General features: G+C 44.3%; 2 protein-coding genes across 4 annotated transcripts in view; one reads left to right on the top strand and one right to left on the bottom strand.

The window, feature by feature from the left end:
- Window positions 1–3,611: 3,611 nt before the first annotated feature.
- Window positions 3,612–4,772, top strand: her3 (hairy-related 3). The gene is made up of 4 exons (XM_048242134.1): window positions 3,612–3,710; window positions 3,820–3,915; window positions 4,005–4,086; window positions 4,235–4,772. The coding sequence occupies exons 1-4, from the start codon at window positions 3,660–3,662 to the stop codon at window positions 4,741–4,743; spliced, it is 738 nt and encodes a 245-aa protein (XP_048098091.1). The 5' UTR covers window positions 3,612–3,659; the 3' UTR covers window positions 4,744–4,772.
- A 2,710-nt stretch (window positions 4,773–7,482) lies between these two features.
- Window positions 7,483–25,569, bottom strand: part of LOC125293159 (probable G-protein coupled receptor 153) — a 33,015-nt gene continuing 14,928 nt past the window's right edge. For 2 of the 3 annotated variants that reach the window (XM_048240883.1, XM_048240884.1), the window contains exons 3-6: window positions 21,687–22,116; window positions 15,132–15,321; window positions 13,278–13,462; window positions 7,483–10,771 (exon numbers count right to left, since the gene is read on the bottom strand). In XM_048240883.1, the coding sequence (XP_048096840.1) occupies window positions 9,752–10,771; window positions 13,278–13,462; window positions 15,132–15,321; window positions 21,687–22,116 (1,825 nt within the window). In that variant the 3' untranslated portion in view covers window positions 7,483–9,751. Of the gene's footprint in view, window positions 10,772–11,192; window positions 11,213–13,277; window positions 13,463–14,129; window positions 14,160–15,131; window positions 15,322–21,686; window positions 22,117–25,569 lie in introns of all 3 variants that reach the window. The other variant, XM_048240885.1, reaches the window with a different exon arrangement.

Here is a 25,569-nt window from a genome sequence, read left to right as displayed (position 1 = left end):
ATAAAGTTACTTTCCTCGAGTTCATTTCGGGCCTTGAGAAAACTCAAAGCGATGTTAATGTGGACCTTTGAGCCTTTCAGCTCGTAACCCCTCTGCACATAGCCAAACAAGGTCCATTGTGCGCCCGGACATCAGTAAAGACCCTTAAATAAGCAGTGGACTAGTCTATAGAAATTCATGATAGAACATGTTTGATCAGGGCTGTGGCAACAGGGCCGTCGCGTGGCTTTACCTCTGCTGTAATAAATTTAAAAAGCAAGACAGGTAGGCCTAGTTATTGAGTAAACCTTAAAATCATATATGCGAATCTTTCTCATCACAGGCTCTAACCATGTCTGCTTTTTTGTTTGCGCCACCGAATAGTTCTGAGGCGGTTCTCCGATTTGTTTCGCTCTCGGGTGACCTATTCTCTCTCACCCTATTAGTTGCGTCTTTCAGAGAACTGTCTCCTCGTGAACTAGTCTATATAGCTTGCCTTTCACACAGCTTAAACGTGGTTTTCTTAAATATTCTTTGGGATTTGTTTTAAACCTTTTTTACTGTACCTCCTGCTACAACAAAATGCCTTCCATCAACTGAACTGAATTCGAACTTATTGACGCATCCTTTTACCATACGGCTTACACCATTTTATTATATAGCCTATTACACGGGCAGTCTTTCCGCGCGCGGTTTACTCCACATGATCCATGTTCACCTGCCCGTTGTTAGCGCCATTCACGTGGTAATATGTACCAGATTTGTTCTGAATAAAAAGAAGAAGTTTATTGCAGGTAATTATATAATTGCCTCACTAATTGTTGTTAACAAGTCATAGAATAACCTAATTATTACAGCACCCCATTCTGAATCTCCTTAGCTGAGCATCCATAACAAAGGCGCACTGAAGTTAATGAGTTACCCAAGGAGACGAAAATGAAAGTGGAAAGAAAAGACCCGCAAGGCTTTTGATAAACATACTCTCCACTTGTTTTTAGTTGCGCGTAATTGTCATGTCAATTGTCTTAGCTCCTTTAGCCCCTGGTACTTGTGTAAATGAAGGTTATTTGAATAAAGAGGAAATACATTAAGGTCATACGACGAAAAACGACTCTGGAATATATATTTCTATCACTATGCCTCAGACATCTTTTAAGAGAATTAGCTAGTTTTAAACAGAAAGAAACGTAATTTAGTTAAATGACAGAAACATCATGCAACATTAAGGGTACATTTGTAGTGTTTAGAAGTCTCTACATGCTGAAAGCACACAGGCTAACACGGAACGTGTTACATTTGAGCGTGAAAACGGGTTCATAATGCCAACAACAAAAGAGGCAGCAGCTTTCACACACTCCTGGACCTCTGTCCGATTTCATACTGTGAAATTCTGTGTTGCACCAATTATGCGGTGCATTACATGCAATTTTGGATAAAGTAGAAGCATATAAAAGGCAACGTGGAATAGCCTAATTAGCGTGCCATGTTAACAAATCTGCATGCTTAATTGGAACAGAGCTATATGAGCTTCTTTTCTCCAAACATGAGCAATATACAAGGAATTTATATAAAAACAGTTTATTCAAACTGATATAACCACCAACTGACAATTAGTTCACAAATAATCCTGTGATTGTCCCGCTTATTTGTGCGTTGGAGACCAAGCTGTGGAGCTGTTATTTATTGCGATCATTTAAACTTCTTTTGACAGCAGCTTTGAATCTTTTGAAGTTTGCCAGTTCGCTTTGAAATATTCAGACGTAAGCTACGTAAAATCTGAGTTATTCTAGCCAACGAACACATTTGCCAATACTTGTGTATTTGTTTACCTGTTCACATGTACATTCACGTTTATATATTCGTTACCAAATAATCTACCATGTTTGTCATCTTAAACTATATAACGTTTTTGACATAGCATTGGTTAAATAGAAGCTACAATATTTAGATACCAATCCTCCACTCTCTCAAGGGTTCCCCTTTCGACTTAGCAGTTCCCAACAATGAGGCTTAGGGCATCAACAGGCCTAGACCTTTGATTTGCCTATTTTGTGTGAGTTACATAAAAGGGCAGAAGAATGGATCAGTGACCAGCCTTTGCACATATATACTGAGGGCCTTTTCTTTCCAATGTGGACTCCTCAGTGAACACTCTCAGATGTAAATGCGGGAGCCACTCGCGCTCTCTTTTCCACACCATTTGCGCGGCAAGCCACGGCCCCTATCTAAACAGTCTCATTGTGTGTTTTCCAGCTCCAGTCTGAGCAACTTTAAACGTGGCCCATGGAACGACATCCAGCTTGTCGCGTGTCCACTCTCTAATGTACATAACAAATGGATCGTCATGCCCTTCTTAAATGTCCCAACTGTACATAGTGGCTTGGTGTTGCATATTTTTAGAAAGCAAATCCATTTCCAGGTGTAGCTTTTGATATTCAGAACAAGTAAGCGCTTCAAGTTTAAGTGACTCTTCAGCTGAATGGTCTCTCATACCAGCAACAGATTTGGACGTATCACTTATTTGTCCTTATTGAGACATTTGTTGGAATACCCACAGCACATACTTCTATGGTGGCCATTTGCTAGGACTTTCCCAGGGCAGAGTCTTTTGATAGAAAAGTGTGGAAAATCGAGAAGTAAGGGCCCCAAAAAGAGGCGTTCCGTCGATTCTCTTCGGTCCGCGCTCGACCTGCCGGGTATAGCATAGACTGGCCTATATTTGATTTGGAAGGATTAAAGAACTACATTTCTATGTCTGCATTTTTCGACATTCACATTTACTATTAAATAAAGTTTAATGTGATATAGTTATGTGGATGAAGTAGGCCTATATAATCCGCATGTTTATACGAATGGTGGGAATATCAAGTGACAACGTGGGACCATATCCTGGCTCTTATTGCCAGAAAATCGCAAGGCTGTGACTACAAGTGCGAAATTACCACGGTGCTGCCTTCGGGCCTGTGGCGTGAAACCTAAAAAGAAAAGAATGAATAGGCAAGGCTGGTACAAGCCCCGCAACGGAGAAACGGGCTATTTGTAGCATTATGTCCCATTTTATGGATATTCTGTACGCTTCCCTTTGCCCTGTACAATATCACCTCACACGTCGATCTATAGTTTTGCATGTAGGCCTAGTCGCAAATTCCAAAGACTTTTCTACGACACAAATTGTTTTGATGATTGTATTCGACACAATGAGTTATTTTTATTCGCAACGGACAATCTCACTAAATCCAACACACGAGTGGCCTGCCTTAGCCTTTTCTCTCCAATCGATCTATTTCCACAAATAAATGTAGAAAGAAGCAGCTACAATGCAAGGATAGGCTGATAAATGAAGTCCATTACTGTAACATGTTAGAGACAACGGGAAATAAATGTGTATTTAGACTTATGTTAAATGTTGCAGGCACCAAACTCCAGAGACAAAACATCTGACATTCAAATACACATGTGTTAATGTGAAAACTGTTCTGTTCACTTTTGATGTTTAAGGTTAAAAGTTTCTATCAAGAATTAAAAACAAGTGTCGTTGTTCTCTGTGTGACGCACCCCCCATTGAAATGTAAAGTGACTCTCACTATAAATACTCCAGCGAGACCGCATTCCTCCACTCTCAACGAGGACTAGTCAGAGCGCTCATTCGTCTTCACATACAGAACATTTTGACCTTTGTCATGGTTGCTGCAGCAGACTCAGAGAAGACCAAAGTCTTCAGTGGGAAGAAGGTGGGCATGCTCACATTGTTAAATGTTAAATTAAATCTTATTTTTTACACGACCCGATTATAGGCCTATGCAATTTCCTAATGTTTTTCCCCCCTATTTGTATTTCCAGGTTTCCAAGCCACTGATGGAGAAAAAGCGAAGAGCTCGTATCAACAAATGTCTTGATCAGTTGAAGACCTTGTTGGAAACCTGCTACTCAAACAACGTACGTGTATAATGCTGACTGAATAGAAAAAGTCTTATTTGTTGATGTCAATTTCACTAAGTTAACAGTGGCTTGGCTTCTCTTTATAGATTCGTAAACGGAAGCTTGAAAAGGCCGACATACTGGAACTTACGGTCCGGCATCTGAGACATTTGCAGAAAAATCGCAGTGGTAAGTTTATTTTTTTTTAAGAAAATTATATGTGTGTCCAAAGCTTTCCCTTTTAAGAGAGCACTTATTTCTGCTTTACAAAATACACTTAGTGACACTTAAAGTGCATGCAATCGACTAAATTGACAAAAAAAATATCTTTATTCAGCAGGTTCCCCTATGCACACCGACTTTACCGAGTACCAAGCAGGGTTTCGTAGTTGCCTGGCTGGAGTGAATCAGTATTTGTTGGTAGCAGACATGGGCGGGAGCAACCGATCCGACATGCTGGCGCAACTCTCTAGCCGTCTTCTTCGCGCAGATGCGCGCAATGAAGATTTCAGCACCACGGACAGCGACTCGAGGAATCGCCAGTCAGCAGATCTTGGCGCGCAAAGACTGTCGCCAAATATGGCTCTGCGAGCGAATCATATAGCCGTGTCAAGCTGTGTTAGAGGTGCGGCAACCATCAGAAGTCATGGAAACGCAGTGAAAACGACAGAGTTACCAGGCAAAGACACTTTTCCTGGAGCCTGCCCGGTTGGAGTGACTGCTGCGAAAAAACACAAGGGAAACTGCACTGCTGGTTATTTGTCCAGAGGCAGTAGCCCCACTGATGGACAGCATATTGATAAATACGTCATGCCCCCCTCTGACTCCTACTGGCGGCCCTGGTGACGCATTTAGTACAGTATTTGATTAAATACACAGATAGGTTATTTTAGATTGTATAGATTGTCTATAGAACTATTTAATTACATAATTTGCACAAAGTAGATTCTATAATACACAACGCACTGTACTTTTGTATGCCCTTTCTATTTTTTTAAATAAAATACTGAAATGTTGAATCTCTCTGAATCTCAATCGTGATTGATCACCTTGCTCCTCAGCATGATTGCCACCATCTCAAGCACAGTCTGTGTTTTATGTTGTTATAGAAGTATTGCGAACAGTAGACTATCTATCAACCACCCTGAAGTGTTGTGTTTTCCAAAATGACTGGAGTGACAGGCCGCTGAACCTCCGTAGCAAGAGTGTGATGACTGATGAATAGTTCATGATCCAGTAACTTATTCACTATTGCCCCATATAGATTAGACCACAGGACTTAATTATAACTGCATTTGCGAAGGTCTGGCATATGAGCAATTTCAACAATGAAGCTGAGAGGAAAAGCCAAAAACGTTCTAGTTTTCTGTTGGATACGGTGGGACGATATGTAAGGAAGTAAGTGCTTCTGTCACAACAGTGTCCACGTTGTAATATTTTGTCAAATAAAATAATCTATCAGTAGTAGTTCCTAGGGTTACGCACTAGCCTACGCAGTTCTGTGGGAGATTCTACAGCATACGTCCAAAGGAGTTAAGTGAGCGGTTGGAGACCGATCGTGCGCAAAAAAGCTTTCATTCTGAAACCTGCATGCCGAATGCTTGTGAGAAAATACACTACCAGTAAAAGTCTAGGGTCACTTAGACATTTCTATTCCACACCATTTTTTTTTATCAGGGCAGCAGTTTTCAGATTACATTATGTGCTTACATAATTGCAAAAGGGTTCTCGACTGTTGTAGAAAGAAATGGCTGATCTTTAATTCAATATCTACATTGGCCATTATCAGCAACCATTCATCCAATGTTCCAAAGGCACATTCTGTTTACTAATCTGATATAATTTTAAAAGGCTAACTGAGAAAACATTGGAGAACCCTTTTGCAATTATGTAAGCACATAATGTAATCTGAAAACTGCTGCCCTGATTTTATTTTTAAAAAATGCAACTGATCTCAGCTGGTATTCTGTATATAATGGAGTGGAATGGAAATGTCTAAGTGACCTCAAACTTTTGACCGGTAGTGTACATTCACCGAATGCTGATGCTGACTATTACAACTTTTCTGTCATCACCATTGAACATCAAACCTCTTTGAGACGAATACATCAATTTCCCTAACCTTTACCATTTTGCCCTTGGCGTATCTGGAGTTAGTCCACCCCAAAGAGAGTAGGCCCGGCCTACAGAATGCATGAATATGGAATAGACTACGTTTGAGTTAGTATTTCCTCAGTATTTCTTTACCTTTCCTTTACGTTTTATTCCCTTATTCTAATGGTCAAATTCGAAAATGTATCCTTTGGGGCTTTACAATCAATCCCTGACTGAAGGCAAGTGTTAAAATCACTTGAGAGTTTCTCTTCAGTTGTGGAGGCCCGTCGACTTTGCCTTATTACACTCGAAAGAAGACCGTTTTAAGACAAATGTGCACATGTAAGCCTGAATGGATTGGTACACAGTCATTTCCAGAAAACGCAGGAAATAGTTTTAACATCGTAAATGGTGACATTGGAGTATATGGCTTAAAAATTAGCCTATTCATTATTATTATTGTTGCAACTTGAACACAGCTTTAGATGTCTTACTGTTATCTTCAGTGAATTTGGAAAAGACAGGTTGTAGTATTCAAGGATTGTTACTTGTGTCATAAAATCAGCTGCTTTTTGGTGGGAGTAGAGGATGGCACCTTGCGGCGAGGAGAATTGGTGACACGCCCTTGCCTTTTCACGGCGCATTCAGGAGTGCGGCGCGCTGGGGGTGGTGAAAGGGAGTGTGGACCAGCCAAGGATGAGGGTGCCTCTCGAGCTATGCGAGCCAACTCGGAAGATCCTGTTTCAGTTTTTTAATGTGCTAAACGCGTCCCTTTGCCCTCCTCTTCTTCCGAGACAAACCGTGGGGTTTTGACTCGTGAGCAAAGCCCCCCTGAATATTCAGCGGTCCGCCTTTTGGCCGTACAAGGAAGGACAGATCGCTTTATTGACGCTGTTAAATGGAATTGTCAAAGTAACCTCGTTCTCAGTGACAGTAACTTGCATTATAAATGGTGCATACTTTTGTTGTAGGCTGTCTTCCCCAACTTGTAGTTTGTAAATGCATTGAATACCACGCTGCCAAGTACGCACTCACTGAAACGTTCAACCAATTCCTATTAACTCTTAGCGTTGTTTAAGTATCCATCTAAGGGGGAGCCACAATAGCAGCGCAGCAGAGTTGAAAAGACAAGAAAAGGAGAAGAGTATCAAATTTGCATTAGACTGTGTCCAGTGGAGCGCTCTTAAAGCCAGACTTGCCTCGCTGCAAAAATGTGCCAGTGTTCGTCGGTACTCGTCTTATGAGTTCAGAACAATGGACCAAGCCAGTCAGTAAGTGCCATTTAGCTTCTTAGACTGCACTTACAGGTTTTATTGGTTCTGTCCAACAGGTGTGCAGGGTGACCATCATGATCACGACGATAAAGAAGGCACCCTAAACCGTCTTTTGTGTGCGTCAAAAACGCCACACCAACGTTATGAGAGACAATTCTCTTTTTTCTGCGATATGGTAGAAAACATATTGTTAAATAAGGGCAATAAAGAGTCAAGATGTCTTGAAAGATTTATTTTATTTTTCTAACCTTACATATTTTTTAGGCAGTATTTCAAAAAGTGTTAGCATCGTTAAAAATGAGAAGCGAGTGTTTTCATAAACGGTTGATGTAGCCTACACATTTTCTTGATGAACACTTCTCTCAGAATTAGGCAGAACGCCAGGGTTTCCATTGACAAACGCAAACACTTCAAACAATTCAACAAAAGTCGTGTTTCTCTTCATGTAAATGTAATTACTTCAAGCAAAGTCATAATATCAGCAACATAACATCAAACATCGTCCATTAGTTTGACAAAGTATTTAGAACCGAGGATATGTTACAAAACTACGCTCTGATATTTTTTTAACAAAACAAACGAAACGAGTTCTATTTTTCAAATCATAAATAACGTTAAACGTATTGATTTTTTTAAAAAATAGAAGTGTTTATAGATGTGCATTATGTAATCAAAGTGTGGTGCACGGAAAAATGTAAACTAGAACGCACAGATCTCACAAAATCTCAGACCTCCGCTGGGAAAAAACGATATGGCCAAATGTTTCATTTAACATGTCAAAGTGCTTAACAAAATCTGACCGTGTTACATAATTGTATCATTATTTGAACAATGTCAAGAATAAAGAAGAAGTATCTCCACAAACAACATAAGGCTACTAAAAATCCTTCTGGGTACTTTTCAAGTTGCAGGCAATATTGATTTTGTTGCTCTTCCTTATTTCGTCTTGGTGAATCATTGTCTAGCCCAAACAGAATATCATTGTAAATACATTCATTTAACGATAATACCCATTATTCTGGTAGATTACTTGACTTATTATCTAAATCTTGGCAAAATGTTGCATTGGCTATAATATTGCCCGGTATAGTCCTAAATGTTTGAAAAGATTTGGTCATTGTTACAGAATGAGGAAGACTCTGGCGCACTGGCTAGTCAACATGGCAGATGCCTGGCAGATTGTGGAATCCAAAAGCAAATCTTCAATGGCTGAAAGATCAGCTCAACTCAGCTGCACTTGCATGGAGCACCATTGGCGAGTTTCACAACAGTATTTGGCAAAGTGTAGCCTATATGCACACCCGTGCATGCTGGCAGCTAATGCTCAGCTAGGAGTCTGAACTCCCAACTCTTAATTAACAGTATTTAAAATGCACATCAGGGAATCCTAACATCCTGAATAAAGGAATCAGAATAGCAATACACAATGCCATCAGATGAAAATGCACATCTTTGACTCTTACATACAAGATATTTTTATATAGCAGAAAGCCATTTGATTGTGACCTGAAATATCTGGGCAAGTCTCAATAATAAAAACATTTACTGTAGGAAAATTATTATATTAATAATATACCTTGTCCTCTTCATAGTCAATTAAGTCCAATTAAGTTGCCCCTAGTTTCAGACACACAGTAGACTCTGTGGGTGCTTCTGACTTTTTCCTTCTCCTCTGAACATCAAAGGCCAAATCATAGTGAAGTTATGTATGTGCAATCTGAAAGTCCTTATCGACAATCCAGTACCAGCAAGGTCTACTTTAAACATCAGTACAAGAGGGAAATAATTTAGTATTAAATAATTACAACACATTTACACTTTTCATTTGACAGTATGACCCAACATATAAGGGATGAGAAAGAAGTCAACAAGGGCAGTCTGGAACCTTAAACAATTATGGGCAGTTGTTTTCTGCAACACTTTGCAGAAAGAAGAAGAAACATTTTGAACACTTTAAAACTGAAGCACTATGTGAGAAAACACATTTCATTTATTCAATTATCAAAATAATAACACCGCACTGCCATGAAGCAAGATCTCCCTGTCCAAAATAGACAAACAGCCAAGAGAGAGGAACCGTGGCCCAGTAAACATGACGTGTAAACTGAGAGAGAAAAAAGAAAAAGTCAATGAATAGTTGACTGCCCAGAATCTTCTCCATAAACCTCTATTCCATCTTTATACTGAGCGTCCTCTTTAAAAGAATGAAAGTAAATGTCTAAATGACACACACAAAGCACTAAGGTCAGCACTGCTTGACTCCTTTTTGGACCTGACTGATGTTTCAGAGACCCCGGAGCGTAGCCTGCTGATTCTGTGACACAGGTGAAACTCTGTAAACTCTGTTTGTCCTCTTTGCCCTATCGTCTCTCCACTGTGCTCGTAATACAAAAACATTCCACTTGAATCAGAACAGCAGGTATTAATCAAAGCAATAATAGTCAAAGTAATAAGAACAGCAACAGTGAAAAGCTTGACACGGGCGCTTAAGTGGCGGAGCCGACCGAGTCGGAGTGGAAGGTGACGTATCCCGACGAGGAGGCCGAGGGAGAGCTTATAAAACTATTTGTGCTTCCTTTGCTCTCCATTTTCATGAGGAGTTTCTGCTCGGCCTCCCAGCCGCCCCCACTGCCCCCGCTGCCCTCTCCAGGGCCGGTCCTGTGCCTCTGGCTGGGGGAGGCGGGCGGCTGCTCGTGTCCGTGAGGGCCCGCGTCCTGGCTGGCCACGCACTTTGTTGTGTCTCTCGAGGAGCAGCCCTTCCCCGAGCCGCAGGTCCCCGTGCCGCCCGAGCATCCGGCGCTTCCGTTCCCTGCGCCGCTTGAGGTGCCGCTGACGGAGCTCTCCATTCTGCTGCCCCGGCGGCTACCACCGCCCCCTCCCCCTCCCCCTCCGGTGCCTCGTCCGGCGTGGTCCTGGGGCAGCTCGGTGAGAGCGCAGCCCCTGCCGTGGTCCGAGAGGCGGCGCAGCGCTTGCGGCTCGCGCTCAAAGTTGGTGAGGGGGAAGTGCGGGTAGAGGACAACGGCGTGCTGACCGGCCCCACCGCCACTCCCGTGCGGCGCCAGCACCTCGAATGCCTGCGGCAGCAGCGAGACGGCCGAGGCGCGGCGGTGCGGGCTCTTCATGGGGCTGGCCAGCGGCGTCTCGTCGATGAAGCTGATGACCTCGTCGCGCCCGAAGCACTTGAGGAAGTCGGCCTCGTGGTGCCGGTCGCCGCACATGCCCGCGACGGCAGCGCCGCCGCCGCCACCGCTGGACAGCACGGCCACCCTTGGCAGGCCGCGGAGCGCGTAGCCGCTGTCCTCGGAGCGCCGGCGCTTGCGGTAGGGGCCGCCCTCCTCATGGTAGGAGACCAGGCTGCCCCTCCGGCGGTCGTGGTGGCGCGACGAGCTGTACTGCTGGATCCCAATGATGTCCTCTGTGGAGCCCCAACGGTGCAGGTAGGAGGGGATCTGGCCGCTGGTCCACATGTCGGTTTCGTCGTGGGAGTATCTTCTTGTAGGGGGCACCTGCCGCAAAAAAAGAAAGGAACGTCTTATCAGCATTCACTCAGAACGCATGGGAGACATGTTAAAGCAAAGAATGACAACACTGTCTCACAAAGACATACAGGCTTCTGGGGAGAATTTGTAAGGCTATGGAAATGACAGTGGGTTCATTAATGACATACAAAGGGAAAGCTTTACCCAACTGATCACTTTTACCCTTTGACGTGTTTAACTGTCTGTGCTCTTCTGTGTGTATTTGACAAACATGTTTATCATTGTGTTCTGTTTAACTAATGTTAATGGTTAATTACATTGTCATCACTTTTTCAATGAGAACAATCCATTACACAACTCACAAAACCAAAACTAAGAAAAGTTTTTTTATTTTTTTTTATTTGGGGCACTATCAGAACTTAAGACACATCCACAAGTTCATACTCACATTCCACATTGTTCTGAGAACTAAGCAGGAAAGACGTAATGTCAGTTTTGTTTTAGTTATCAATCCACTGTCTCATACAGCTAGCATCCCAAAGCATACATCACAAGGCCCACAGCACCAGAGCGCCCCATTGTGCAGCAATCTTTTCTCAGTGCATGGAGGGGTTTGGGGGGCAGCAGACTATACAGAGGCCTGGAGTGTGAGTGTGCGCTTTGACCAGCAGGGGGAGGCAGAGCATTAGCATTGGATGAGAGAGAAAGGGGAGGGGGAGAGAAGGGGAGGAGCAGGAGTGATGAGGTACAATAGCAACGCCTCACCAGGATGCAGAGATCAAATGCTGGATCAAAGCCAGCAGGACTTTAAACAGGCCGATCGCGGGAAATGGCATAACTCCCGGACCCATGTGGAGGGTGCATTTTTATGTGGCAAAAAACTGATGGTATGAATCAGCTTTAGGGGTAATGCACGAGCAGTGGGACTACTAGAATTAGTAGAGGCTCTGCTTCTGCTAGTAATGCACAAGCAGGATCCCTTCCCATCTCCAAAATAAGCCAGGGCCCTGAAATATCAAACTACAGTCCATGGCCACACGACTACATTTTGAGAGTGTGAGGAATTCATCTTGGGAGACCAGGGCCCAATTTGACAAAACAACGCGTGATTTAGTGAGTGGCTGGAGGCTGGCCCTGACGTGCCGTTCTGTATATCTGCTGCGGTGGGTCGGGCATGAGAGGTGGCATTCGGGCATTACTCAACTCTACGCAATGCAGGAGGATGAGGTGGGCATACAGTTGGATGGTTTTGTAGCGGATCACAGTGCATCAGCATTTTATTGCAGAATGTCATTGCAGCGGCACTCGACTGTTCAGCCCCAAGGGAAGGGGAGCTGTTGTCGTCTGGCGATTACAAACAACTGGCAAGTGCTCAATTTGGGTCACATTTTGCAATGAAAAGGCACAGAGATGGCACTGTGATGGATGTCTGGATGTGGAAAAGAGAGCTGAAGAGGAAGGGAGGAGGGAGAGGGGGTGGGGTGGGATTGTCTTAGGAATTGGGTTCTCTATTTTCCGGCCACGCTCTCAGCGTCCAGCCGTCGAGCACTGTGTGTGTCCAGCCGCCGTCCGTCCGGCAAATCTATTTTAGAAGAATCCTGACAAATTAGTGTCAGGACAAACACGGTTTAGCGTGTGGCAAATGAGGTTAGACGGGCCACCAGTGCTCGAAGACTGTATGCTCAGAGACGACTGCTGGGATCTCAAGGTGAAAGAGGAGCATTTTACAGCTCTACTGCTAACTGGCTTTCATGTGAGGGGGCCACAATGAGACTTGGGTTTCTACGGATGATGGGTTTTCTGTTCCAGTGCCTTGTCCTAAGCTAGGCTGCTGAAACAGTTTCTTACTTAGTCACACGAACAGCTTGCAGAGGCACTTTCTAAATGTACGTCTTGGAGAAGAAAGAAAAAAAAAAATGTTGTCAGGTAAGGTTCCTGTAGCCCAGTGGAGCATGCATGGCTCTAACAGTGAGTTCAGCCCCCCGAGAGTAACGCACACAAGATTTCAAAACGTTAGTGTCTGTACCACTGCCAGTTAGATAAAGGTGTTTGTTAGGTAGAAATTTAAAAGCGAGTGCAAACGCGAGAAATGACTCTCTAAATTGGTGTTCTGAAGCGCTTGAAAGGCTGTGGGAGTTAAGCTTTGGTGCAAGCAGCAGGTAGCTTTGTCACACGTGGTTCTGCTCAGAGAGAGATAAGGAGTATGTGTCTGAAGATGAGGTGAGCATGGGCTTTGTTGGTCTTGTTTGCCAAACATTAGTCAGCCAGACTATTGTTTTGATTCATACGTCTCTAACGTCATGTCTGGATATGTCAAACAGCGTGTGAGTAATAGTTTTTAGGGATTTTTTCCCCTCTGAAACGGGGAAAAAAAAGTTTCCTGAAGGGAAAAGACAATCATGTAACAACTCTCATGGAGAGGGCCTGCAGCATGCACAACTGAGAAAATCTTCATATGTAGGTTCACCATACGAAGGTTCACTGCAAAGTATATCAATTTTATGAAATAAAAATAAAATTAATGGAAATATACCTGCAAGTACTGCATTTTATCTTCCTGTTGTTCCCTCAATGGATAACCCTGGGGCACACCCCTTTCTAAGGTTGAGAATTCGTACATGGCAATACGGTCTATCGTCATGATATCGGGCCCCGGGCTATAGTCATACGGTCTGTCATAAATTAAATCCGGATGAAAGGCTCCATCCTGGCTGTTTTCTGCGAATGCAGAAAGCATATATATCAGAATTCAAAACGAAATGGACTCAGATACACAGACAGACAGACAGACAGATAAAAAAAGGAATAGATCAAAAAGACAAGATCATCTTCTTATTTTCCATGTCTCTTCTTTGATGATTTCTAAACTGAAATTTGGTGTTAGGGAAGCTTTTGTTTAGGTGAAGACAAATCAATCAATATTGATGTCAGTATATGGCCAGTATTTTTCAGGTTCATTCTGGAAAAAACAAATCTGTCTGAAAATCTTAGCTGCTGGCCATGGGCACATGGGTGATGCTGTACACCTGAGTGCAGAACAAAACAAAACAAAACAAAAATCAAAAGAAAACACCTACCCTCTCTGGAGAAAAGGTGGCACCTATGGTGAGGCATAATAAGACGTGCCTCTAAAACAAAACAATAATGTTAAATAATTTTACATTCGTTTTTTTTTTTTATCGTTTGGGTCTGTGTTGACCCGTAGGGTTTAACTGGGCAGGTTTTAGTGTGGACTTTGAGGCATGAGCCTTTGAAGTACAGTGTAAAATGCTGATCTTGTGGCAGGCGTGGCCAGTTGCAAGATGAGAGATGAGATTAGCACAGGCATTAGCTTAGCATGCAGGTCAGTAGCTTTTGGAGAACAAGAAACAACCCTTATACATACAACTCAGCTGGGTTATACAAGGCAACCCTTCTGCAAAGAAGAGTAGAGAACTGGTAACATTAACAGCACAAATCGACACTATCACACACTAACCCCGCCCCAGCCCCCAAAAACACACACACACACACTCACATAAAAAGCACTATCACCCACAGTTCTTTTTAATGTACTAAGAATTACTGCTACATACTGCATCACAGCACAAATACCAACACACTTGGCAAGAGGGAAGGATGTCTAAGTTTTGGATAGTGTTTTAATTGGCCCTATCCTGTCAGACTAAAGCCTGACTTTCAGCCAAATTTAGACAGATTTATGATCAGGGGGACAGCCGGTCTTACGATGAGAGAGAAAATAATAATTTAACGACTGGTCAGTGCTCTTAAGGAGATAACACTTTAATTATGACAGTTATTACATAACAGGAAGACACTTTACATTAAACGATACCTTGTGTTGCGAAAATGTGAAATGTGTCGTACAGCCCATATTGTTACAGATCCAGCCATGCAGAGAGTACTGTGATCAGCTGCTACTAACGAGAATCGTTTGTGATCATTTGTGGCGCCTTTCTATAGAGCTCCTTAGTATTGTCCCCGGAGCCCATGATAAACAGCTGTGACAGCATTCAATCTTTTTTTAGCTGACTACCTTTCCAGATGGAGAAGTAGGTCACATGATAAATCCAATGAGTCTCTCTCACGCTCTGCCTTCCATAATCATCATTGGTCCACCCTGGGAGATTAGGTCTGACACATTTCAAGCCAGGGAGGGGAAAAAAAAGGCTCACTACCTAATTCAAATATGGCTGAAATTACCACTGGGCCCATTTCTGCTCGTCTTCCCATTATCGATTTGACATCAATTGACTCTGGAGGACTGACCCAATTAGAGGTCAAAGTCTGTGACTCTGACAGCCACCCTTCGCTCTCCACCCCTCTCCCCTCCCTCTCCATCTCTAGGTGCTCCCCATGCAGGTTAAGCCGGGGATTGGGACGTTACCTTCGTCCACGTCGTCGTTGGACATGATGGCCACGCACTTCTCCCACACCATCTTGACGTCGGCGCGGTAGCGGTCGCACGCCCACAGGAACATGGGCAGCAGGATGGACTGGGCGATGGAGCACCAGAGCACGCACAGCACCATCCACGTGTACGAGCGGTCGTACTTCAGACTCGCAAAGCTCACCACCTGACAAGGCCAGGGGGAGAGAGACAGAGAGAGAAAGAGAGTGAGTGTCAACAATCACATGCCGATTCAGGTGACGGAACTTCAAAGAGAGGTACAGAAAGATTGAAAGAGAGAGAGAGACAGAGAGAGAGAGAGAGAGAGAGAGAGAGAGAGAGAGAGAGAGGTTAACAATCAGAGGGAAGTGGATTCAGGTAGAGACAGTTCATGATAAAAAGGGACAGCGAGATAAAGAGAGAGTGAGCAAGAAGAGCAGAGGGAAAGAAAAAGAGAGAAGGAAAGTCAATAATCAGGAGGGATGTTTATTCAGGTGAGGAGAGACAGATAAAAGAAAGTGTGAGAGACAGAGACAGAGAGAGAGAGGGGGCAGACGAGTGGAAAGGGGTGAGAGGAAGAGACTGAGACAAAGAGAAAAGAAAAAGAGAGAGAGAGAAAAAAAACCCCAAAGCAGAGTGACGGCCTGACAAAAAGAAGAGAACGCGTTCAAGAATTGATCGTCCTTCAGCAGAAATGTACACCGCAGTGCAGAATGCAGCAGTGAGACATGTTATTAATAACGATCGAGCAACCAAGCTCTCTATGGCCCCACTAGAAGGCTGAGAAGTGCAACCTTGGGCCAGTCTGCTTATGCAGCATAGTGGAGTGCCACCACAGGACTGTTCTCTGTTTGATTTGTTTTTATCGACAGTCTAGTGCTACTCAAGATCTGACTACATCAGAGCAAAAACTCTCGTAAGCTCAAATTCACTACATTAGTACAAACTTAGAGAAGGGTCTGAATATAAATCAAGAAAGATGGCTGACAATCTATTCAGTGGCAAACTCTGCCCAAGCACACTTTAATACACTGGATTCCCAGTATTGCCATGTAATGTGTGTTTGGAATGTAGCTGCACATACTACATGACGTCACATTGTTTAATGCAAATGAGGGACAATGAGATCCCATTCAGATTTGTGTTTTTTGCCCTGATGGATGTAGAAGTCTAATGTCTAAATGTCTTTAATATCTAAAGTCTATTTGCTGTTGTGGTGCTGGCCAGATAATTACATTTCATATTTAGCATTATGGCACTTGACTGAAATACAACTTATCAAAAAGTTTAACTGCATGACTGGCCAAATTTTCATAGATGTCATATCTTCTGACTCTCATTCAGACTACTGCTTATTTCTCTCTCTCTCTCTCTCACACTCTCTTCTCTCTCTCTCTCTCTCACACACACACACACACACACACACACTGAAGTGGAACATATTCTAAACAGTCTCTGATAATCTGGCTTTCTGTCTACATCCTCCTGTGAGCAAAGCCAGGCCTGACACAGTAATGCATTTAAATAGCTCCTTCTCCCCCAGCACAGACACAGACTAGAAGTCAGTGCCCGTGTTCCTACTGCTTCTGCTTCTCCTCTCGCCTGTCTGGTGACTGGCTGTGCCCCCCTCTGATGTCTCTGGGGTTGTTTTACGAGCCGTTTGAGACCGGGGGCCAGGACAGGACTCTATGTTTTCATAATGATGTGATTTAGAGAAGATGGAGCAGATTGTCAAGCACTGTAGAGAGTGGCTTAGGCTATGCACATGTAATGGCACTGTTGTGTGTGAGTGTGTGCGTGTGTGCGTGTGTGTGTCAGCATGAGGATAGATTGATATTTGAAAGTGAAAATCTCTGTCCAGTGCATGCATGCATGTGTGTGTGTGTGTGTGTGTGTGTGTGTGTGTGTGTGTGTGTGTGTGTGTGTGTGTGTGTGTACATGCATGTATTCACTTATTCAAATGTGGATCTGATTGAGGCTCAAGGTCAGCATAGGAATTGGTTTGGGTTTTAAATGAGTATTCAGTCACTGGTGCGAATCAATGGGTCATGCCACAGTTTGAGGCCTCCGTTATTGATTTCCCACAGTTGGGCATATTCATTGATGTACAGACGCTCACTCTCTCTCTCTCTCTCTCTCTCTCTCTATTCTTCTTATGTTCCCAGTCTATCCCTCGTTCATCAATGCCATCCCCCTGCGTTGTTCCACTCTTTTGACTTTGTGAGCTGTTTAGGAGTCAAACTGGAAAGCTGTTAAGAGCTTCTGTATGCTATATTAACCTCAGACTTATCAGAGCACAGGAGCCCAACCCCCAAGCCCTTCAATATGGGACTCACAGGTGATATAGGCCACTTGGCCAGTGAGGAGCGCATTCAAATCCAGTTGGATTCTTCTGTTATAGGGATCTATTTTAGTCACTGCCATGGGAATATAGTCATCTGCAATCGTTGTTGATTACAGGAGCTTTTAATATTGCTGAATTGCAAAAGATACAAATGACTGCCTGGCATACTGAATATTATTTTCTATGGGACTTGCCGGTCTGCTGGAGGCGTGTCATTTTGATTAAGTAACAACATACTTGCCCTACACATGTAGCTATTGTTGCAGTTCAAGACAACCCCCTACAATAGTAAAAGCAATATTTCACTTGTGGTGAGAAACCTGTTCAGAATGTGGCGACAGGGCTGGAGGCTTTGGGGGTTTGCGAAAGCTCTATATGGACAATAACACGCGGTCGAGTAACCATAAAAATTGCAGCAGTGCACTTGAAAAGCAATTCCCAGACTCCCAGCACTGCACAAATGAGGAGTATAAAAAGACTTAGAGGGCAAGAGTAGCAGGAATACATAATGATGAAGGTAAGCCCCACTGTGATCCAATAAGAGCAGTGTCTGTCCTTAGCATCGTTCTATCTATCTACTACTAATGTGGTGCGTTGATCGTACAAGTCATACAGCGAGGGTTGGAATTGGACCCAATTTGAACAATGATCATCTTTAACTGAGGCTAAACAGGAAGGCTGGCGTGGCACTGTGGACTTCCTCTCCAGGTGGCAGTCTGTCTGTCCAGCTGAGATGGTGATGGTGGGAGAGGAGAGTGTGTGTGTGTATGTGTGTGCCGTGTGTGTGGAGATGGAGTGGCTCTGTACTGGCCTTGGGACTGCATAATGAATCAGGATCCCATGCTAAAAAATGTATGAATGTCAGAGACAGAAGCTGGGCAAATGGCTCGACTGCGTGCAGCCATACTGGGAGACTGTGGGAAAGAGAGAGAGGCTGCGGAGGCAAATCAACCCTACTATGGCCACCACCACAGCCAGCCCAGTGCCTAAAAACAACAGCTGGAGTGAAATTCTGTTGTTTTCTCTTCGAGCTAGCTGATCAATTTCTCATTGTCATTCTAAATAGAGATGAAACAGACAGAAGGGGAAGAAAGAGAGAAAGAAAGGAGGAAGATGAAATATACAGAAAAGGAAAAAAAGGACACAGATGGTCCCAGGTCAATACAATACATACACCATGTATCCCAATTTACTTGTTTTCGTAGGATTTTCTCTACTGCCCCACCATTCATTTTCTCCTAACATGAGATTAAAAAGAAAGCAAGACAAAAATGGAGAGAATGAGAGACAGAGACCGAAAGAAAGACCAGGCATATACAGACGGACGCACCAACTGAGAGAGCCCCAGATGGCCTGATAGACGAACAGACAAACAGAGAGGGCGGGCGCGCAGACATCTGCCCGAGACGCATGCCGACAGCCCCGCTCCAAGCGCACCCGAGCCTTTTCTTCAAAAGTAGGAAAATCCATGTGGTTTCCCCCAATGCCTATGGACCCTTTCAACAATAGACCCTTTCAAGAGAGTTCCATTATCAGCATCATAGTTGGCCCCACAAGACTTGCTTTTTAACATTCCATATGTTATCTTAATGCAGAGGAAGTAGATTGGGGCCCAAATAGAACGTTCAAGCATTGTTTTTGTTTTTATTGTTGAAAGGGTCCATAAAAACAAAAACAATGCTTGAACGTTCTATTTGGGCCCCAATCTACTTCCTCTGCATTAAGATAACATATGGAATGTTAAAAAGGAAGTCTTGTGGGGCCAACTATGATGCAGATAATGGAACTCTCTTGAAAGGGTCCATGGACTGCTGCTGACCACCGCGCCTCCTCTAGCGCTCCTTATCTACATATCCGCTGACCTCACTTCCATTGGGCTCTAGAAGAAATCAATAACACCAGCGATGCAAGGCAATGCAGTAAATCCCTCTGGACCCCTACCCCTGTATAATTACAGGCGATATCTCTGGAGGGGAAAGAGAGAGAGAGAGAGAGAGAGAGAGAGAGAGCTGTCCGGAGTAGTCTGTGCTGACACGATTCCTGGCAGCCGAAAGACAATTAGGGAGGGGAGCCATGCAGGAGCCTCAGCTGTGAGAGAGGGCGTGGTGGGGAGGCGGTTAGGTAGGCCGGGCCTTGAGAGGAGAGAGAGCTCCTCAGGGTCTCTGGGTGACTGGTGACGGCTGACACCAGCGTGGAGAGGTCTCTTGTGGCACCTCACCGAAAAGAGAGAGAGAGAGAGAGAGAGAGAGAGAGAGTGAGAGTGAGAGAGAGACACTCGAGCGCTATTGGCATTACACACACGGTGGGCTGTCGGGGAGATTCGTTGAAAGAGTGCATTAGCAGTTCACTGTAATGCAGGAGGGGTTGAGAGAGCGAACTCAGAACGTCTGTCCTCTCACTGGGAAGCCAACTGACTGAACTCTGAGCACCAGTCAGAGATCTTACGGTCATCAGGACATGGAGTGATGAAGCGCACCCCATGGCCTCTCCACCTCATCACTTAACATCCAGCTTGACCACTTTAGCCAGAATGAGCATCTAACTGACAACCAATGACATTCACTGACCTGCTATCAGTGCCTGCTCCAAATGTCTTTCAGAAAGTGTGTTACACTCCAACACCAGACACTCAAAAAAAGAATGTGTTTTCAGGGCTTATTTTCATTTCAGCTCGAGGAGCATGTATTTTTAAGTACAGCCTAAAGGCATCTTATCCTGGCCTCTCCTTGAGAGAACATCTTGACACTCTCATGTCCAAACCCAGTCTCTGTACAACAGTAGGCATTATTTACCAGATTACCAAACACATGGAAGGAATTTGCTATGAGCATTGGCTCTTGTAGCAAATGACTCTTCATTTATATAAATGGGCAACCTGGAGTGCCAAGATTTGCAGTGGAGGGTTTTCATATTGGTTTGTCTCTGTGCCTTTTGAACGAATCCTGTAAGGGCACAGGATCAGGCTGGCTGCTATAGCTGTGCACAGCAGGACACAAACAAACATGACCACACACACATAGGAGACAGACAAAAACACACCAAAACCTTGTTGGTAAGTTGGTAAGTTACCTGTTGGAAATCCAAACAAAGCATCAGCACACAAACACACACACACACACACACACACACACACACACACACACACACACACACACACAGATCACAAAAGAATACACACACACAAATGCATACACATGTATTAAAACACAGCCTGTGACCTACTTCCATCCCTGGCTGAGGTTAAGTGCAAAGCTGGATGTAAATAATACAGTGGCAAAAGCATTCCTGCTCTCTTTGGGTAACATTAGTTCTAATTAAGAATGATGATGTGCATTCTCTCTTTTCTACCCCATTATGCTCGACTCAGTGGTTCCCCACATCCAGCCCTCCTCCCCAGAGACAGAGAGAGAGAGAGAAAGAAAGAGGGAGTATATTTGTGGTGCAGCATGTGATCTCCCTCTCCTCTCTGCGCCCCCATCCCCCATGCTGACTCAAAAGCCTGTCTGTGGCCCCCACCCACGCCACGCCGCTGATGTCAGAGGAACTTCCAGCACCAGCGGCTGGCTGAGGACAAACATCCAACGCAGCATTAACATTTAAGGACGATTCTCTCTCTCTCTCTCTCTCTCTCTCTCTCTCTCTCTCTCTCTCTCTCTCTCTACCCCCGCTGTGCCCCCCACCCACAACTGGCCGTGGCTGCTGTTCCGCACATGCTCAGTGGGCACAGCTGGAGTACACCCAACTCTGAGTGAGTGGCTCTCACTAATCCACTCCAAACGGAGGTGTGAGTCTTAGTCATGTTTTGTGGAACTGCATGCTGTAGACTACATAGACTTCTGCTGTATATACTTGAGAGTTGGCAAAGTGCACTTGTGCACTTGTCTGTGTGTGTGTGTGTGTGTGTGTGTGTGTGTGAGAGAGAGTGTGTGTGTGTGTATGTGTGTGTGAGTGTGTGAGTGGGTGTGTGCGCACATGTTTATTTACCAGTCAATTGTGCATTTAATAAGAAGAGGGAAACAATTAGCACTGAAAGCTTCATGCTTCAGGCAAATTCTAGGTCACCAGCAACCAATCCATTACTATCCACCACCACCTACTAAACTACTGACCAAAGGTGGTTAGGACTGCTGAGAGACTGAAACAAAAAGTAGGTAGCCTACGCCCGCTCAGACAAGACAAGACAAATAAAAGCCCAGAGAGCTCTTTACCAGTATGGGGAAGCCGGTGAGGAAGTCGTAGATGAAGACGATGCCGCTGATCAGGTAGGTGATCTGCAGCGAGGTCTTGACGGGCTCCGAGCCGTCGATGGACGACCGTCGCTTGCCCTGCGCGTCCTCCACCACGATGGTGGGCACGTTGAACTTGTTCTTGTCGGCGCAGTGGCCCGCCTGCAGCGAGAAGGTCTGGAAGAGCGCGATGCCGATGCAGACCACGCCCATGACCACGCTGCCGCCGATCAGCAGCAGGAAGCACACGCCGAAGCCCAGGCCGATCTCCGTGACGATGAAGCGGCAGTCGTGCGTGTAGAAGCGCTCGGTGGTGTCATGCCAGCCCACGGCCGGCAGCGTGGACAGGATGAAGGAGACCATCCAGATGCCCATGACCGTGTGTACCGCCTGCTTCTTAGTGTTGCTCAGCCTGAGGGATGGAACACACAGAGACAGAGATATAGATACAGAGATAGAGAGAGTGAGCAGCAGTGAGACAGTTACAGAAATATACAAAGATTATATACATACATATATATGTAGAGAGAGAGAGAAAGAAAGAAAGAAAGAAAGAAAGAAAGAAGATATGAATAGAGAAACAGACAAAGAGAAGGATAACCAGACAACCAGTGAGGTGAAGAGGGTGGATGGTGAGGAGGGAGTGGGAGAAAAGAGTGACAAGTAGGGAGAGGGAGAGAGAGAGAAATGGAGGAAGGGGGATGATGAAAAGAAAGAAGAAACACTCTTAAAACGAATGCATTGCCCCTATCTGGACACAGAGATGCGTTGAAAAGACAACGCAAGTTGTGTTGATTCAATGCAAGTTGTGCTATGTTCAACACATTTTGTCCAACAAATGTAAAAATGAAACAACACAAACTTGTGTGGTCCCTATCTGGACACAGAGATGTGTTAAAACAACGAAAGTTGCGTTGTTTTCAACACATTCATTTTAAGAGTGAAGAGAATTCAAAATACCCTGAAAAATGGAAGGGTTATGTGACACAAAAGTAACTTTATTAAAGGCAAACTATCCTGAATGGATTTAACTCATTATCAAAATTGTGTCTTTTATTCACATAATTTGTACTTTGCATGCATGAGCAACCTTGTTCTGAGAACCCTAATTGATTGTAATTCGTAAACCTGTTAGGTGTGATAAGTTTGTCATTAAATGACTATTACAAGCCAAGCCTTTCCCAGCGAGTACATCACTTACTGGAAAAAGAGAGAAAATAAAGAAAAACTCATGACTGTAGTATCAAGTATAATACAATCATTCCAATTATGCGACTCCACCACTCTGAATACCCAAATACTTAAGAATAAAGTATTAAATCCGTCATGAATAATTGATCAAATAAATTATATGAATGAGCCCTGGCTAAAGGTCAAGCCTGGCATTTTTCAGAGAGATGCTCAGTCAACTCTGAAGCCTCCGAATAAGCAGCACACCACTATTACACCACTCCATCTCTCTCAACGTGCTGTGAGCTCGATCGATGCGCTCTCTTTTAATGGCATTAGCCGTATACACCTGAAGGTGAGCACATGGTTTAGGGGGATTTTCTGCAATGCCTAATGTGCATGATTTCTACCTAACACTTTCCCCAGACAAACATTTGATAATAATACATGTAATATTTGTAGTTACTACAAACAACTGTAAACAGTGTGCACTGTGCTGTGAAGTTCATTTCCTTAATGGGCTCAGGAGATCTCATCAAGTCCTCTGATCATGCATTGCTTTGTACTGTATTATCTTCTCAGTGGGGGTGTTTTCTGAGAGTGACTGTGTGCTGAAGGGGTTCCGAGGCCGGTCAGTGGCTCATTGAGGTCTGAGTGGCCGCCTGAGTGAGCAGGGATAGTGATTTTCCGCATGGACTAGGTCCATGGTGAGCACATCTACAATGCTCTGGAAGTCACTGTGTGGAGCACCTCAGCCTCAACCACACCCGGGCCATCCACAGCGCTCAGACATTAGACTGCCTGGCCTCTTATTTGAACCCAGATGTGGGAGGTTCACATCCAATCCTGAGAGCTCAGTGGGAACGGATAAGAGGCCAAACCTTGTTGATGTGCCTTCTGTCCTGAAGCATCAGACTCCATCTCTGCTCCAAGTCACCACGGTCAAGCAGGTAATAAGGCTCTTAACCCTTAAAGGAGTACCGTCACACCAGTGTGATGGGAATGTTGGGAAATGAACGTTCTAAAGAATATCTGGGTTCATTGAATTCAACATAGAATTTTAGAACCTTCAATTGTTGCGGAAACTTAGAATGTTCAAAAACCTACACCTTTAAGGCTCTTAATCAAAACGGACACATCTGTGGCTCTGGCTCTTCCTGGATGATTGGTTTAGCAAGGGAGCCCCAGGGAATACCTCGCCAGAAACCTTTGCTTTCTTCTCTCTTTCTCTCACTCTCTCTCTCTCTCTCTCTCTCTCTCTCTCTCTCTCTCTCATTCACTCCCTCAGTGAAATACAACAATGAAAATACTCTTCAATCCTCTCCTCCCTATTTCTCTGTACATCCGCAGCTCTGTGTTCCCTTTTATCTTCGGCTTTGCTCTCTTGCCCAAACAGGGATGCTTGGAAAATAATTTAATAACCATGCAGGTGAGTCATCATTCATCATCTTTTCAGTGTGTTGAGGAGGAGGAGGAGGAAGAGGAGGAGGGAGCAGAACTCCAGTCCCTCCATTCTCTACTTTTCTCCTTCTCTCTGTGTGTATGTATGTGTGTGTATGTGTGTGTGTTCAACACACTCCGTGGAGACTGACAGTAAGTGCAGTGCTCTATTCGTAAAAATAAATAAATAAACAAAACAATAAATAAATAAATAAATAAACAAACAAACAGACGGAATTCTCCAGAGAGCTCTTGGGTGCTGATGAGAACAGATGTTAGAGGCTACGCGTCTCTTTTCCCTTTAGAATGTTAACGCAGTGCTCACTGCCATTTTCCTTAAATGTTAAAGACCCTATTGAAGAGCAGACTGTGGGTTCATGTCGGGACTGGAGGAGTCGTGTAAAACCTTGCTTCAGGTAAAACACAGCGACGTGATTAATTGCACCGCTCATGCTGTGCAGTGAATAACAATACAGCTTTGATTGTGAAAAGATCAACATGCTTTCAACGGGATGATTGCTGTTTGTATTAAGCAGACAACTGCTCATCCCAATCCTGTCACACTGTTTGCCTTTTTATACTTCTTTTTACCACTTGATTCTTTGTTAGTGCCTTCATATTGATTTTTTACGTTGTGTGGAATAATTGGTTTTTGAATGTGGGCATTTTGCTATTATTTTGTCTTTCTCTAAAAATGCAATTTTCTGCGAAGAAAAGGGAGAATGTGTCATTCACATACACATATACACATGTTACACACACACACATATACACACACACACACACACACACATTTATATATTCCTACAAACACAGGCCAGAACGAGATGTGATTCAATGTACGCTTCAAGTGTCCGTGTGAAACGGAGGAATCCGACTGGCTTGAGCTGTCTCCATGCCCCCTCTGGGTTGAAGTGGCGAGGGTGGGGGTGGGGGTTGGGGGTGCTGCCTTTACGTAAGATTCCACCGCAGGCAGCTTCGCATGAGCAGACTGCCCTCGTGACTTCCTCCCTGCATGTGCACATGAATGGGTGGCAGTGATGGAGACACTCTGCCATACCGTGCCATACCGCATCTTGCCACATCGCCATGAGAAGGCAGACGAGTCACTCCACTCGGCTTGGCTCACCATGACTCCACCACGCTTGGCAGGACCAACTGTACACCTACACAGCGGCTCTGGCAGATGTGCCCCAACCTCAGAGCCAGAGCGAGGGAAAGAGGGAGTGAGGGAGGGAGAGAGAGAGCGAGGGAG

The sequence above is a fragment of the Alosa alosa genome, chromosome 4 (genome assembly GCF_017589495.1).
Source record: "Alosa alosa isolate M-15738 ecotype Scorff River chromosome 4, AALO_Geno_1.1, whole genome shotgun sequence".
In the NCBI taxonomy this organism is placed as follows: Eukaryota; Metazoa; Chordata; class Actinopteri; order Clupeiformes; family Clupeidae; genus Alosa; species Alosa alosa.
Note: the sequence above shows the minus strand (reverse complement) of the source record. Positions and strands in the feature narration are given on the sequence as shown.